The following is a 14,389-nucleotide window of genomic DNA, read 5'->3' as shown; positions in this document are numbered from 1 at the left end:
GTGCGGGTTTGCAGGATCAAGGTCTGAGACAGGATCATCTTTAAAGTTGTTTGTTTACCTGCTCTGTTCTGTGTTTCCTAGATTCGTGACTGTGCCCTGCAAAACCGTTTCTCTGGGAAGACCTGGAGTGGCTCAAGTCAGCTGGGCACAGCTCACAAGTAGCATTATGAGGGCAAGTGATTCTTCCCGTAAACAAAAATTGTTTGCAGGAGCTTGATTCGGGAAGACATGACGGCACCGGGTACGTTGCATTGCAAACTGTTCAGCTGTGCGAGCCTGTGTGTACTGAGGCGTTAATGCAGAACTGTTGGGCACTGGGCCCAGAACAGATGCGAGGATGAGTGAGAGCAAAGAGACACTGAGGAAGAAGCAGGAGAAGAAAGCACATTTTAGGCTCCCCTATTCCTGCCTAGACAACCTGGGCACCGGCCCCAGATGCCTGTTATCAGGAGAAAGTGGGAAGCAACATGATCTGTGGAGAAAACAAACATATTTGTTTTTTTTCATTTGCCAATCCTGCAAACAATAGCTGTTTGTAGGCAAATAATCCTCAGGTCTGCATGGCTGGATCAATGCAGGGAGTGGTTCCCATCAGTTCCGTGGTGCCAGACACACTGAGTGGTTTGTAAGGAAACAGGCCCTTGAACTTCACAGCACAGACACTATCTTAGTAGGTTATCATGCACTTGCTTCTGTTCCTGCTCCCACTCTCCTCGTCTTCCAGTGCTTGGCCTGGCAGGGAGAAGTGAAGGCGAGAGGAAATAGACGTTGTTTTAATAGAAAAGGCTTCAAAATGTTCAGCTGTTTGTTATTTCCCTGCCACTAACTTTTCCAATTTACTTTTGGAGCCAGGCAAGCTAAAGGAAAAGCCAGTCCTTGTGCACAGCCACAGTTTAATACCTATGATATGCATGAAGAAAATTAATTTGACTGAGGATTTTGCTTCATGAAGTAATTACAGTGCAATACATAAAAAGGCTGTGTTTTCTCTTGAGCCGCCAAAGTCCTGGTTTGCATCATGAGGTCATGTTTAGGATTACAAATGTTTGCACAAATCGCATCTCACAGAGTCTCACATCACTTCTCCTCACCTTTACTGACAGGATTTGTGGAGGTGGAGAGGAACAGGAAAAGAGAGTCTTCTTTAGCCTCAGATGTGTTAAAATGGAAGCTTTAACCCGCGGGGTATGAGAAGGGCAATGCAAATACCTGGAGAGTGCTGAGTTCAGGGGGTAAGGCTGCTTCAAACTCCAGTATATACCCAATGCCTACAACCCTCCTCCACTAATACCAGTGGAGAGGGATTGTAGGCATCAGAATAGCCCAGGTAAGGTTGGGTTGACTCAAAACAACTCCTCATGTAATATATACAAATTGCAAAGTATTGTCTGAACAGTCTGATTTTTTTAATTTTAATTTTTATTTTTATTTTTTATGGCACCTCTCTGAATTCAAATCCTTTTGAATTGCACATGTATAATTTGGTAAACTGCATAGACTTGTCTTGGTATAGAATTTGGTGTGATGTCTTTCACAACTGAAGGCAGCACTTCAGTTATCACTATTTTGCAGCCAGAAAATATTTGGGAAAACAAAGCAAACCAAAATGCACTGGCAAAGCACATCTCACTGCCTTTACATATCAATTAAACAGTCACTACTGCTACCAGGGAGCCCATAAAATGCCAGTCATATCACAATTGAAACTGATCCATTCTGCTGTCAACCCATATCATGGAAAATTTTCTCAACAGTGATGAAATTTATGAATTTTAAGTTTGCTGAGAAAAATGAACTCAAACTCAACAAAACTACCCACAGAAAAAAAAGTTACAGGAATATTAGGTTTAGAAAAATTAAGAAAATTCCCAGGTTAAAGTCATTGGAGAGCAATGCCCACTCACCTGCATGCTCTGCCTTGCCTGGGTGTTTAGGTGGGAGATCTTTAGATCCAGTTTGTTGCACAATGACTGCTGGAGCTGAGCTCAGTGGGAGCTGAGCTCTGTGTGTCTGTCATCACAGTTCTCGGGCTGTAGGTGACTCACATGGAGAATCCTGAATTATGAAGACCCTTTCTTTAATTCATCGCTGCCTGTCTTCTTTCCTCACTGATAATACAGGGTCAGCATCCTCTCAGAATGGCTGGAAAAGGAAATGGTGCATGTGAAACACTCAGACACTGCTGTCATGAGCACCATGGAAAAAACACTCGGAAATGAATAATTTTGTGCCCAAAGCACAATTTGAATAACAGGCAGTAAAAAGCCCCATCGCTGCACGTTAAACAAGAGGAGAATAAATCATGGGGGGAGCTGCTCCCTCAGGAGCAGCAACCATTGCCAGTGTGGAGTGAGGGGGATGCCTGTAGGAAAAGGGTGTGGATAACTCAATTACAGTCCATCTGGATGAGGAAAACCAGGCAAACTCTGGACACTGCAGGCTGTTGAATGCTGGAGTGCACAGCCTCAGTAGCCTTTCAGAGTATATTGTTTCACACACGTATTTATGTTTGTGTGTGCATGGGCTTCGGGTTATATGGAAAATAAGCAGGATAAGCTTTGGCTCTGAGCCAGGTTAACTGCTGTACACAGCAAAGGGACTGCTGGTCAACTGGAAGCACAGGCTGAGGTCTAGATGCAAAAAAATCATTGAATTGTCAACTGATCAGCTCATAGAGTCACTCTCAGATGCACAAACACGTCCTGTAATTGCCCTTGGCACAGAGAGACAGACCAACACAGGGAACCGTGGTCAGGTCTTGTTAATGGCGTCAGATTTAGGAGTGTATGTGTCTGATCCAACAGAGGGAAGGCAATCTTTGTTCTGGATGGAAGAGGACAACTCCCTGTCTACTCAGTTTAGGAACTTATGTGAGATACAGCTCTGCAGAGCTGCACAGCTCCAAGGAGTTCACAGCCATCACCATCCCTTCAGCAGGTTAAGGACACATACTGCAGAGATCTCTGCAACAGGAGAACACAACAGAGTGACTCAGTAGCAGTGTGACCTTTCATCAACAGATGCTTTTCCTCTTGTTTCTGACACATTTTTCAACTGCTGCAAATTCAGGTAAAACCCATTTTTTCAGTGCTTCTATCTGAGTGGTGGCATGGCCCTCCAGGAGCATGGGAATGAATGTGAAATGTCTTGCATTTGTTCTGATCAGGGCTCTGTTGTTGCTTTTAGGGCATCTCCCACTCAGCAGTCTGGAGATGTGAGTATTTCCACCTCTGTGGACATGGTATAAGCACCAGTGACAAAAGACACATCTTTCCTGGGGCTGGTGGAGTTCCCGTTTATGACAGGATTGAGTTTGCCTAACAAGAGACCAGTCAGTGTCCACAAAACTCTTTGACAATTTAACATTTCACTACTCTCCTTGTGACATTACTAGTCAAAGCATTGCACATGCTACATATATCAGTTAAAGTTTATTATTTCAGCTCTTTCATATGTCACTGACTCACCATTCGTTAGCTTCGGACAACCTTTTAAAGGTCTTACACATCCCCAAACCCTGTATATGGAATTTCTGCCTTAGATATATCTCATGCTGCACCAACATTGACTCAAAGGAGCAATAGTTTTCCCAGCAAAGTCCTGTATAAAATCTTCCTCATGAGAGATAAGAAACAAGGTCATTTCATATGAGACGGCCCACTGGAATGACTCTTTAGACACTGCTTGTCCCGGAACTTCTTATTCATCCTTCTCCTCATCCAGATATTTTGTCTTCTAATTGCAAGAGTATTTTCCACTTCAGCTGAGGGTTTCTGTAGGCAAAATACAGATAGAAATGGATAAATTCTATTAATAATGTGTCACCTCTAATGATTTGCTCCTTTGAACTATCAAATTCTTGCCTGTAGGGTTGTGGTACATTCTGGTAAAAATAGAAATGATGAATTACTAGAGGCCCAAAGAAGTTGTGTTGCCAATCTGGCAACTGTCACTAGCCCGAAAAATGTATCAGTGGCCACATCTTTTCCAGAGATAACAGAGAGAAATATTTTCCATCTCAGACTTCAGCTTGCACATCCTCTCAGTCACCTCGTATAGATTACACCTAAGCATAGCTTGGATCCAAACTCCTCTTCACTGGGGCTAGGAACTTGTTGGTATTTGTTTAAGGGATTCTTTGGTGCTTTTGTGAGAAATAGCAATAGTTAAAAATGGAAGAAACATTTCTGCACCAATCGCCATCAGATAGGTTTTAATCTGGGCAGACGACCTCCAAGGACATCGCGCTGCAGGGAGCAGGGTTTGATTCAGCAGGGTACTTTCCCTTCTGAATCAGCACTAGCTCTACGCCACTGTGATATCACAGGCTATCTGCCTTTGGAAGTGCCGAGTATTTTTGAGTATTCTAACAGCAAACTGCTGACTATTGCTGGGGATTACCGATTCTGTGAAACATTTTGTAAGATAACTTCTGGCATCTTGCCACTTGTTATATGGAAAATATGTTGTATTATCTTCCATGTGTGTGGGGGTGTAAGGGTGCTCCTAGTGTCCTGGCCCCCAGCCTGCAGAGACTTACACATATTTTATTCAGAATGAAGTTAAGCAATACATGATGAACTTGTTCAGGCGCAGAGCCTAGATCTGTCACTTCAGACATGTTCCATATCCTGTAGGACTTCTCGAAAGACAGCATCTTTCTCGACGTTCCAAGTGTGCTACTATGAACACCACACTGGAGGTTGGCTGGGTGGGACACAAATATGTTGGTTATCAGTGTAAGACATTTCTGTGGAAGGGCCTGGTCCTGCCCTGGCGGGCTGAAGTCCTTCGACTGGGATAGTCAGACTGGGGTGGTCAAACTGGTCCCACACTCCTGTACATGCGCAGGATGTGGAGGAGTTGCTGTCAGACGCTGCACGTCAGACATTTGATGTAATGTTCTTCTCTTACTATCAGCCCTAGAAACCTCTCCAGAGGCTCTGTGTGAAGGATGGGGTGTAGCAGGTTGGGGTGAGGATGGCACCAGGAAGAGCAGAGAAAGGCCCTTGTTCTGGAGGTAGAGGGTGTAACATGACAAGTTAGGGGAGAACTGTCTGGACAGTCCAACACCGTGCCTGGGGAGAGTGGTGGTATTCCCATGGAGACCCTACAACGGTCCTGCCGTGACTGACTTCTGGGTGAGTTTGAGTGGGACGCGAAGGCAGTAGAGAGGGCCCCTCCTCCCCAGACTCATCCTGCTACCACACTTTAGGAGAAGCCACGGTGGCTGCTCTGCTCCCCAAAAGGAGCCCTGTGGGAGCCCCAAGAGGTCCTGTGGAGAGCTGAGGGAGCAATGTCAGAGCCCTGCAGAAGCCCTGTGGGGAGCCCTTGCAGACCCTTTGGAAACTCTTTGGAAACCTTTTGGGGAGCTGCAAAGCACCCTGTGGGAAGCCCTTTGGGGAGCCCTTTGGGACCCTGTGGAAACGCTGAGGGGAGCCCTTTGGAAGTCCCGAGGGAGGCCTTTGGGACTCTGAGGGGAGCAAAGGGGAGCCCTTTGGAAGCCCTTTGACAACCGTGAGGGACCCTGAGGGGAGCCCTTTGACGACTCTGAGGGGAGCCCTTTGACAGCTGTGAGTGACCCTGAGGGGAGCCCTTTGACAGCTGTGAGTGACCCTGAGGGGAGCCCTTTGACCGCCCTGAGGGGTTCCCGCTGTCGCGCGCGCGGCGCGCGGGCGCCCCCGTTCCCCGCGCGGCGGCCGCGCTGCCTCGGCGGGGCGGCGCCGCCCGTCACCTGCGGCCGCGCGAGGGGCCGGGGCGGGGCGGGGCGCGGGGCGGGGGCGGTGGCCAATGGGGGGCGGGCGGGCGGCGCACGCGGCGCTCTTAAGGCGGCGCGGGCACTGTCAGCGGGCAGACGGTGCGCGGGCTCGACGGCGCGGCCATGGCCGCCCTCAACGGCGCCGTGGAGAACGGGCAACCCGACAGGAAAGTGCCGCCGCCGCTGCCGCGGCCCCTGCGCAGCCTGGAGGTGAAGTACACCAAGGTGAGCCCGCTCGCCGGCCGTCGGGAGGTGGGCGGCGGGGCTTGGTGGAGTCCCGGTGGTGGCGAGGTGTTAGGTTTTTAATACAGAGTTTTCACCCTCGGCGTTGTTTTTCTTAAATTCTTTTGTTCCTCCCTGTGCCTGAGACAGTAGGTTTATGGGGGTTTGGGGTTGAACAAGCAGGTGACAGTGGCATTTCCAATAGAGCAGCAGTTGCCCCAATCCCTAAAGCCCAAAAACTAACTTTTTTTTTTTTTTAAACTAAAATGGCCCTGCTGAAGCTGTTGTGCTGCCCCAGGTGCTCTGTGCTCCTGTGGTGCCCGACACTATCTTCCATCCCATCCCACTCTTGAACGCCTCCAGCCCTGCAGTGGTGCTCAGTGAAATCCGATTTGGATGGGGTGAACACAGGCAGGGTGAGGAGGGGGTTTTATCCCTCAGGAAACTGCTTGTTGGAGTTGTGTTCAACTGTCCTTGACCCAGTCTGCAGCTCTCCTCTGCTGGGAGGGGGCTCAGTGCCAGGGGTGGATTTGGGTTCTGGCAAGCCTGGAGAAGGACCAGTGTCCAGCAGGACTGGGCCTTATGGAAGGGCTTTGCCATGAGACTGGAGCCATCCTGCAGCTCTAGAAGTGGTGTTCACGTGAGTCTTGTTGGTGACTCTCTCTGTCCCAACAGAGCTCCTCTATGGCCTCTCTGTGGGATGAGGAGTCAGGCATCGAGCCCACACAAACCCTCACCTCTCCACTCTTCATTGAGCTTCCCATTAAATGGTCGCTCCTGACCTTTTGGATTAAACCAAAGGCTCCTGAGCTCGATAACTCCATCCCTCAGAGGTGAGGCTGGTGTGGAGCTGAGCAGGGCTGCAGAAATCCCTGCTCCCATCATAGCTGTAGCTCTGCGATCGCCGGGTCGCTTTTTGTTCCACAACAGCCTGACCCTCTGCCTTGCGCAGTGAGGAAAATGTCCCGGCTGGTTATGCTGCTGAGGAGCCTCAACTGCCGTAATTTCAACTTTGTGGCTCAACTAAAAGAACTGGAGGGGCTGAATTAGTGTGTTACCGTTGCATTTTTGTGTTAAGTATTTTAAAAAAAAAAAAAGGAAGAATTTGAAGGGTATTCCCTTGCAGTGAGAAGAAGCAAACAGCGATAGCTTGTCTGGCGAGGTGTTGATTTGAATTATGCATCCAAAGTAGTGAAACAGATTAGCAATTAGTAGTAATCACTGGACTAGATTAATTTTTAACATCCCAAGTTTATCTGCCCTTTATTTGTGAGATAAACTTGTCATTTAGCAGCAAATTGGATCTGCAGCTGCTGATTGCAGAATGGCGTAATGCTGCACAAACAGCTCTTTCCCGCGTCCAAAATGGACACGGCCATTCGAGTTCTTCTTAAACATCCAAATGTTCTGGTTTTTGTTATTTTTATTGTTGTGAACACTTTTAAATACTCCTTAGGGATCTTATCCTGCAGCCGTGTGTGTTTTAATACATGCAGTTTTGTTCTCCAGAGTTTTGCCGGAGACTCTGTGTGCTGGAAGTAACAAGGTAGTCTCTTAAAAGTGGAAACCAATGTAAATTAAAAGTGGGAGTTTGATGTTTGATCTGATGCTGCTGGTGCATCTGAGTAAATAATGAGCAGCAGTCAATTTTCATAAAACTTCGAGGGGTTTTGTACAAGCTCTGAGTTTCACCAGATGTTTACAGCTGACAGCGTGTTTTCCTCTGCTTAGAGGAGATTTTTATTTTTGGTTCTACCAGTTATGGGGTTGGGGGAGAGGAAAAAATTTTCAACAAAGATCTTTCTTATAAAGCAGCTTAGTGCTTGTCATGGATGTGTGATGGAAGTGATCTGTCCACAATTCCTTGTCTCAAATCCTGGGTATGCAGCATGAACAGATGATAAATTATTCGATTTGATTTCAGCTCCTGGCACCAAAGACTCGGGATATGTGGTGCAATTCCCAGAATGATGCCAGTGTATATGTTACATTTAAAACAGTCTGATCCTGTCACTCTCGTGTTTTACTACTTGTAGGAACATCATTTTCCCACAGAATTCATGTTGAATGCAAAGGAAAAACAGTGTCCTTCCCCAGTCCTCAGTTTATGAGCATATACCTGATGCTTTAATTTTACAGTTCTTGTCATATCTCCTGTATTTATAATGTGACTCTTCTTCATTAGTGAAACGAAGAAAAACTGAATTTAAAATGTGTGAATGTTAAAATGGAGCACTTGGATAACAAAGGTAGTTCAGGAGCACTGGTGTCTTAAACTGGAGTTAATATTTCTAACATTGTATCTTTTCTTGTGACTTCCCTTGGCAACATCTTTGGCAAAATGGTCTTTTTCTTGGCCTGTGTGAAACAGGTGGGTCCAACTGTGCAGCTTCTACAGCAGTTACATTTTGCGTGCTTTGTGCAGAAATAGTAAGAAAAAAGCCCTTTCAGGAAGAAAAAACTGCCCAAAGAAAGAAAATTATGACCCAAAGCAGTGGGAATTCCACATGTAAGAGATGCAACATTAATCTCCTGGTGGTGTGTAGAGACTCATAAACAAGATTGCAAATGTGGATGACTTCCAAATAAAAGTACTAGCTTACAGCCACTAGCAGGCTACTAATAAAGATTACTTCATCTAATCTTGCTTGAAGTATATTTATAAAATATAACACTGCCAAGTTAGATCACAGCGTGGATAAGATGCATGTTGAATCAATTAATTGTATATAGGTATTCATGTTCTGTTTACAGTGAGTAACAACACTCCAGTATTTAATGCATTTTCAGTTACGCAACGCTGGGACTGTTTGTTCTTGCTCTGGAAATGCAATATTTTGAAACACTTAAATCTTGTCACAGATGACTCCAAGTGACGTGGGAGGCTTGATCCAGCCTGTGACAAGGCATGGTGGGGTAGAACTGAGCCGGTCCCCACCCTCCTCTGGGTGCTGCCAGAGGGGGGAGCAAGATGTGGAAGGAGCTCAGGGAGGATACAAACGGCCAAGGAATATTGTGCAGTGACAAGTAACGAGGGGCTCCTTTTGCTTGAACCATGCAAGCTTCTCTTGGTGTCTGCTTGGTGTTCCCATGGAGATGTATTTCAAAACCCACCTGTTTCTCATTGCCAGATCATGGTGGTGTGTTATGTGAGCCCCGTCCTCTGCCTTCCTCTTGCTCAAAACCAACTGGGTGCTCAAAGTTTAGATAAATGCTTCTATATTACAATCTCCATGGCAGAGAGACAGCACACTTTACTTGCCACCAATGGAAACTGGAGAGCTTTGGGACCTTTGAAAAGCACTTGTGGTTTGTTTTTTTTTTTTGTCTACATCAGTGTTTTCTTTCTCCTGCCCATCCCACTTCCCTTGCTCTCTCTCTTCAGATATTTATTAACAATGAATGGCACGAGTCTACAAGTGGAAAGAAGTTCCCCACCTACAACCCTTCAACGCTGGAGAAGATTTGTGACATTGAGGAAGGAGATAAGGTGAGTGTTGTTAGAAAAGCTGTGCAGAAGACAATTTCCAAAGCACTTCTTTTTGTAGGGAAGCACACAGGGGAAAAGCTGGCTTTTAACAACAACATCCATCTGGCCAGACTGATTTGAAGGTCTGGGGCACTGAATGTACTGCTCAAGAATTACATGGGCTGGGTGGGATCAATCCTGTCCAACTCATCAGAGGCACTTTCCCTGGTAGGAACTGGCTGCTGAGCACTGTCAGAGGAATGAGATTGAGCATCATTCTTGTGGCATGGACTGGAAGGGAGCAGCCAGCCTGAGGAAATAGTAATGATGGTGTATGCACATCCCTGACAGGACTTGGGCCTTGTGTTGGGAGTGGTTTATACACCAGCTGCACAGCAGCATGTTGGACACACTGAACTGAAACTTGTCTCTTTGTAAACATAGTCAACAAATAATCTGAGTGCTTGGGGGAATTTGAGGTCAGTCGTGCAAACACTGACCACTTACTGCTGGAGATGTGGTGCTGCTTTTGCAGCTGGTATCGTGGGTTCTGGCCACCTGCACAAATGTGGCAGCTCCCAGTTAAAACCAAACCAGTATCTCAAGAGCTCTAGCAGTCCTTGGCTGGCCCTGGTTTGCTGTAGATCAGCCTGGGCTGTAAGAGGATTTGTAACAGTTTGAGGTGAGGAACAATCAAATGTGACACTTTTTGTCCAAAACGTAGGGGCCAACTGGTCTGACCTATGGAAGAGGGCTGGCCCAAGAGCTGTGACTTCTTGCAGGGTGTCATGGAAAGATGACTCAGCTGCTGTGCTGTACCAAGGCTTTGGCAGCTCATTGCTATGGGCAGTGTGACCATTTCTGCCTGCACTGAGGTCTTTTTCTTTGTGCCTAAGCTTGTCCAACACTTGTGAAGCCCAATGCCTGATTTCCAGCGAGGTAGCTGCCTCAGGGATCCTTTCCTAGTAGGACTGAGACTAGCTGAGCAGGGGCAGTGTGTTTTCTGGTATTGTACTATGTAGAGTATAAAGCCTGACCCTTCTGGAGATGGGAGCAAACTTGCTTGGGAATGCAAGGCAGTGTTGTAAGGTAGCTGTGCTTTTTTTGGATGGTACTAAAGCAGCCTCCAGGATTTATTGCCATGGGGGATTTGTGTATCCATAGGGCAATTACAGATCCAGGCAGAACCAAACATTATCTGTAATTTCTTTATACTGACTGGGTAGGACACAACTGTGTTTAATTGCAGTGGCGTGTAAACAGTGGAGTTCAAGCTGACTCTGATGCAACTGTATTTTGATAGGCACAAACCATGACACTGTTATTGTTCCCTGAGCTAAGTGTCTCCTCAAGCACCTACAGAGGAGCATTTCGTGCCTGTCTCTTACTGACTTAAAGAAAATTGTTATGCAGAACTAAAAGCCTAGTTTTGCAGCTTGCCTCTTTGAGATTTGTCCCTGCCTGGGTTTGGCTTTTAGCTTGCAGGAGAATCACTGTAAACCTTTCCTTGGAGTCAGTCAGTGGATTCCTGTCCCTGGATACTCAGCATGGGAGGCTGACTCCTTGGTGCATGGAAATTGCAGGAAAGAATGTAGGGTAACTCTGGTTTAGTTACTGAAAGCCTCTTCCACCCCTTTATATCGTACTTTTAAAAAAACCCCAATAATTGTTTGCTGTAAGTAGGTTTTTCCAAGGAACTGAGTGGGATTAGACCTGGATCTGGATTACTTAGAAAGCAATCATGGGTGAGAACAATACCCAAATAGCTGTTTGGCTTCTGGTGACACTTGCCATAGGACAGTGGGACATGGTCAAGCTAAGTCCTCTTCATTTGCCCTGGTTGGACTCCCCCCCTGGATGTAACTCCAGTCTGCTGGGCTCTCTTCAGGAAGTGGTGAGTTGTGTTTGGTGCTTTCCAGTGTCTGTAAGTGCCACCACACTTGTTGTGCTGCTCAGTGCCACCCCAGGGACGTCAGTTCCTGGTACTGGCTCTGGCTTCAGCTGTGCTGTGCCAGGTTTGGCTCTGCCTTCACAGCAGGCTGGGAGCAGAACTCCACTTTCCAAGCCCTCAACAGAAACCTGCCCCTCCCTGGCCTTGCAGAGTGTTTTGTTTAGGCTGCACGTGAGGGGTGGGAGTTTGGCAGCTGATATCTCAGTGATGACAGTTCAGTCTGGTGTTGAAATTTGGCCAATGCTTTATGAACCTCGAAGGAAAAGTTTTGTTGTTTGTTCTTTAGTTACAGAATTGTCCTTGATGGGACAGTTGAGGGATAAAGAAAAGTCTGTGTGGAAAAAGAAGCCCTGGAAATAAAATGGCAGATGTCTTCACTGGATGTTGGGAGGCTTTTTACCTCCCAAAAAGTGTCCTAGTGTCCAGCTGTTTGCCAGGTTGATAACAGAAAAGGAATAACTTTCTTCATTAGACTTCTACCTCATGGGAGTGGTGAAGCCCCAGAACTTCCACTCTGTCTTGATGTTACCATGTAAAAACAGGAATACTTGTGCCATTTTAATGTCTTTGGTGCTGCCAATAATAATTGGAGGCAGGCTTTTTCCTTCCAGCAGCTTGCTGACATCCATCAAAGGCAGGGGAAAGGTGCTTCTTCCTCAAGGGAGTGCCCGGCTCAGCTGGTGGCCTCAGAGCATGGGCAGCAGGTCCACAGCTGTGACTGTCAAGCAGACTCGATGTTGTGGAGTGTCTGTCATGGTCACTTCTAAACAGTTCACTGCCACACATGGATCTCTGAAAGGTTGTGAGAGGGATTTGTCCACAGTCAACCTGTCTCCCTCAGATTGTAGTGGCAGGCTGAGGTAAGAGTCCAGCAGACTCCAATGCCCTCAATAATGATTTTGGATACTTGGAGCTGTTAAGATGCTCTTTGTGGCTGTTTTGAACTCAGGTTCAGAAGTTAAGCAATGCAACGTTTTCGCACGGGAGCAGATCAGGGAACCTCTTCTGACTGAGAAACTGTGACATGCTCATGCCCTGTGTCAGAAAAGTGCCTTTCCAAAGATGTGCACAGTGGAGGCTTTTTGAAGGAGTTGTAGTTGAATTGAACAAAGATGGTCTCCACTGGCTGTGCTCCACCCTTGTTCTCCTTAGTGACCACAGTGAAACACTCTGGAACCGAAGCAGAGTGAGGCTTTCTTGCAGGTGTTTTTCCCACTCACAGAGCCACTGGATCTTCACTGTGAGGAAGACACAGGAGAGAGGAAAAAAGGGTAGGGGAGAAAAAGGGAGCAGCGATAAGCAGGACTTGAGGTGGAAAATGGAAGTGGAGAAGGTAGCTTAGGACAAAGAACAGTGTGATTTTTATCCAGGGGGGAAAGGTATGTGGTTGTGTAACAGGGTTGTATCATAATGCAAACACCAAGGTGGGTATGAAGGTTTGCAGGCCCTTCCAGGGTTGCAGTGCTTGACTTTGCAGTCTTAATATTCTCTCAGTGGAGCTTTTTGTGTAATATTCAATGTGTTATAGATCCAGACTGAGCACCAGGATGCACAGGATCTCCTTTTTCTGTGGTTTTGTGCACCACAATGTGTTCCTGGCACCTTGACAGTTACGAGTCCCTTTGTCACGCCTTGTGCCTACCTATTGCAACACGCCTGCAATGAACATGCCATTCAGACTCCCCTAATGCCTAGTCATAACAGGATGGATTAAGAATGGCATTTTGGCCTTCCTGAAGAATTTCCTTGTTTTTGCTGGTCTCTCAGCCCTATTGAGGCTGTGCAGCCTCTCAGGATCTCACTTGGTGGTGCTACCCCGAGGGTGTTTAGGGAAAACCTGTTTGCTTGTGTGACAGTGACTGCAGTCCCCGAGCTGCTATTTGTACCCAGTGTGTCTGAGAAAAGAGACAAGAATGAAGACAACCATCTACAAGAATTGCAGCGGGACTTGTGCTCTCATGTTTTGAAGATGGGGAAGATCTGGGCATGCACTGCAGTCCTCTGCCCACACAACCATCTCACCCCTGTTCTCTGAGTGCCAGGGTGGAGGGAAGACCCTCAGTACCAAAGGCATTGTGCCACTGCAGACCCAGTTCCCTGCACATCAGTACACCCAGTCTGGTACAGAACTAATTAATTACTGCTAAGGGAAGACTTGTTCAAACCTGACAGGCTTTTTATGTTCCTTTGCCTGCTTTGTCACGTAAAATATTGCCGTCTTTCAGCTTGAGCCTTCATTCCAGCAGGCAGGATGGGGAGTACCTGAGTGTGCAGTGGCTGGTGGTGCCTTCTGGCTTTCATGATGTGCCAGTTTGAATCCAGATCAACTCAAGTGGAGTGAGCAATTTTGAAGGCCTGTTGTGCCTGGGGGTGACAGGCTCCAGGCAGGACGTGCCTGTCTGCTCTCAGTGGCTCCTCACCACCTCTGCCTTACCAGCATCCTTTGCTAGACCAGAGCCATTCTATAGCAGCACAGGTTTCCTCCAATAATTCCCCAGCAGTGTTCTTCCAAAAGGGTGGATTTCTTCAGTATAAATCAGGCTATTTCAAAGCTGTGTAATGTGTTTGTAAAGAAAAGGAGCCAACTGTAATCTAAGGTGCCATTGCCTTGGATGATGACTTGCTGTTTTGACCAAGAACTTTTTGAGGTGGCAACATGTCTCCCTATAACATTTTTTCTTGGCTGAGCACCACACATCTCCCCATGAGGGGAGAGTGGCCAGACCTTGCTGGATCAGTGCAGAGGCTTTTTTCCTAATTGTGTCCAGACAAGACCTGACATTAGACATAGGTGAGAGCAACTGGTAAAGTTCTGTGAGGAACAATCAAGGCTCCTTTCCCACCCTTTTGAGCCATATATTGCAGTGAGGTGCAAGTTCTCCATCAGCTGAAGTGAGGCACAGACTGTGCCAGACATTACATACAGCAGGAGCCTGTCCAAAGCTTTATGTGTGCTTGGGCTACAGCCTTGGCCTTGTGGATGCTGGTG

The 14,389-nt window shown here is 46.9% G+C and overlaps 1 protein-coding gene and 1 long non-coding RNA gene across 2 annotated transcripts in view; one reads left to right on the top strand and one right to left on the bottom strand.

Moving 5' to 3' along the window:
• Window positions 1-454: 454 nt before the first annotated feature.
• On the bottom strand, window positions 455-5,549 carry LOC116792780. The gene is made up of 3 exons (XR_004359266.1): window positions 4,541-5,549; window positions 1,905-3,773; window positions 455-732 (listed from the first exon to the last, which is right to left on the bottom strand). It is a non-coding gene; the product is annotated as an uncharacterized LOC116792780 (long non-coding RNA).
• A 305-nt stretch (window positions 5,550-5,854) lies between these two features.
• Window positions 5,855-14,389, top strand: part of ALDH1A3 (aldehyde dehydrogenase 1 family member A3) — a 35,661-nt gene continuing 27,126 nt past the window's right edge. Inside the window, exons 1-2 of the mRNA XM_032700095.1 lie at window positions 5,855-5,983; window positions 9,366-9,470. Of these exons, the coding sequence (XP_032555986.1) occupies window positions 5,882-5,983; window positions 9,366-9,470 (207 nt within the window). The 5' untranslated portion in view covers window positions 5,855-5,881. The remainder of the gene's footprint in view (window positions 5,984-9,365; window positions 9,471-14,389) is intronic.

The sequence above is a fragment of the Chiroxiphia lanceolata genome, chromosome 12 (genome assembly GCF_009829145.1).
Source record: "Chiroxiphia lanceolata isolate bChiLan1 chromosome 12, bChiLan1.pri, whole genome shotgun sequence".
NCBI classification, from domain to species: Eukaryota; Metazoa; Chordata; class Aves; order Passeriformes; family Pipridae; genus Chiroxiphia; species Chiroxiphia lanceolata.
Note: the sequence above shows the minus strand (reverse complement) of the source record. Positions and strands in the feature narration are given on the sequence as shown.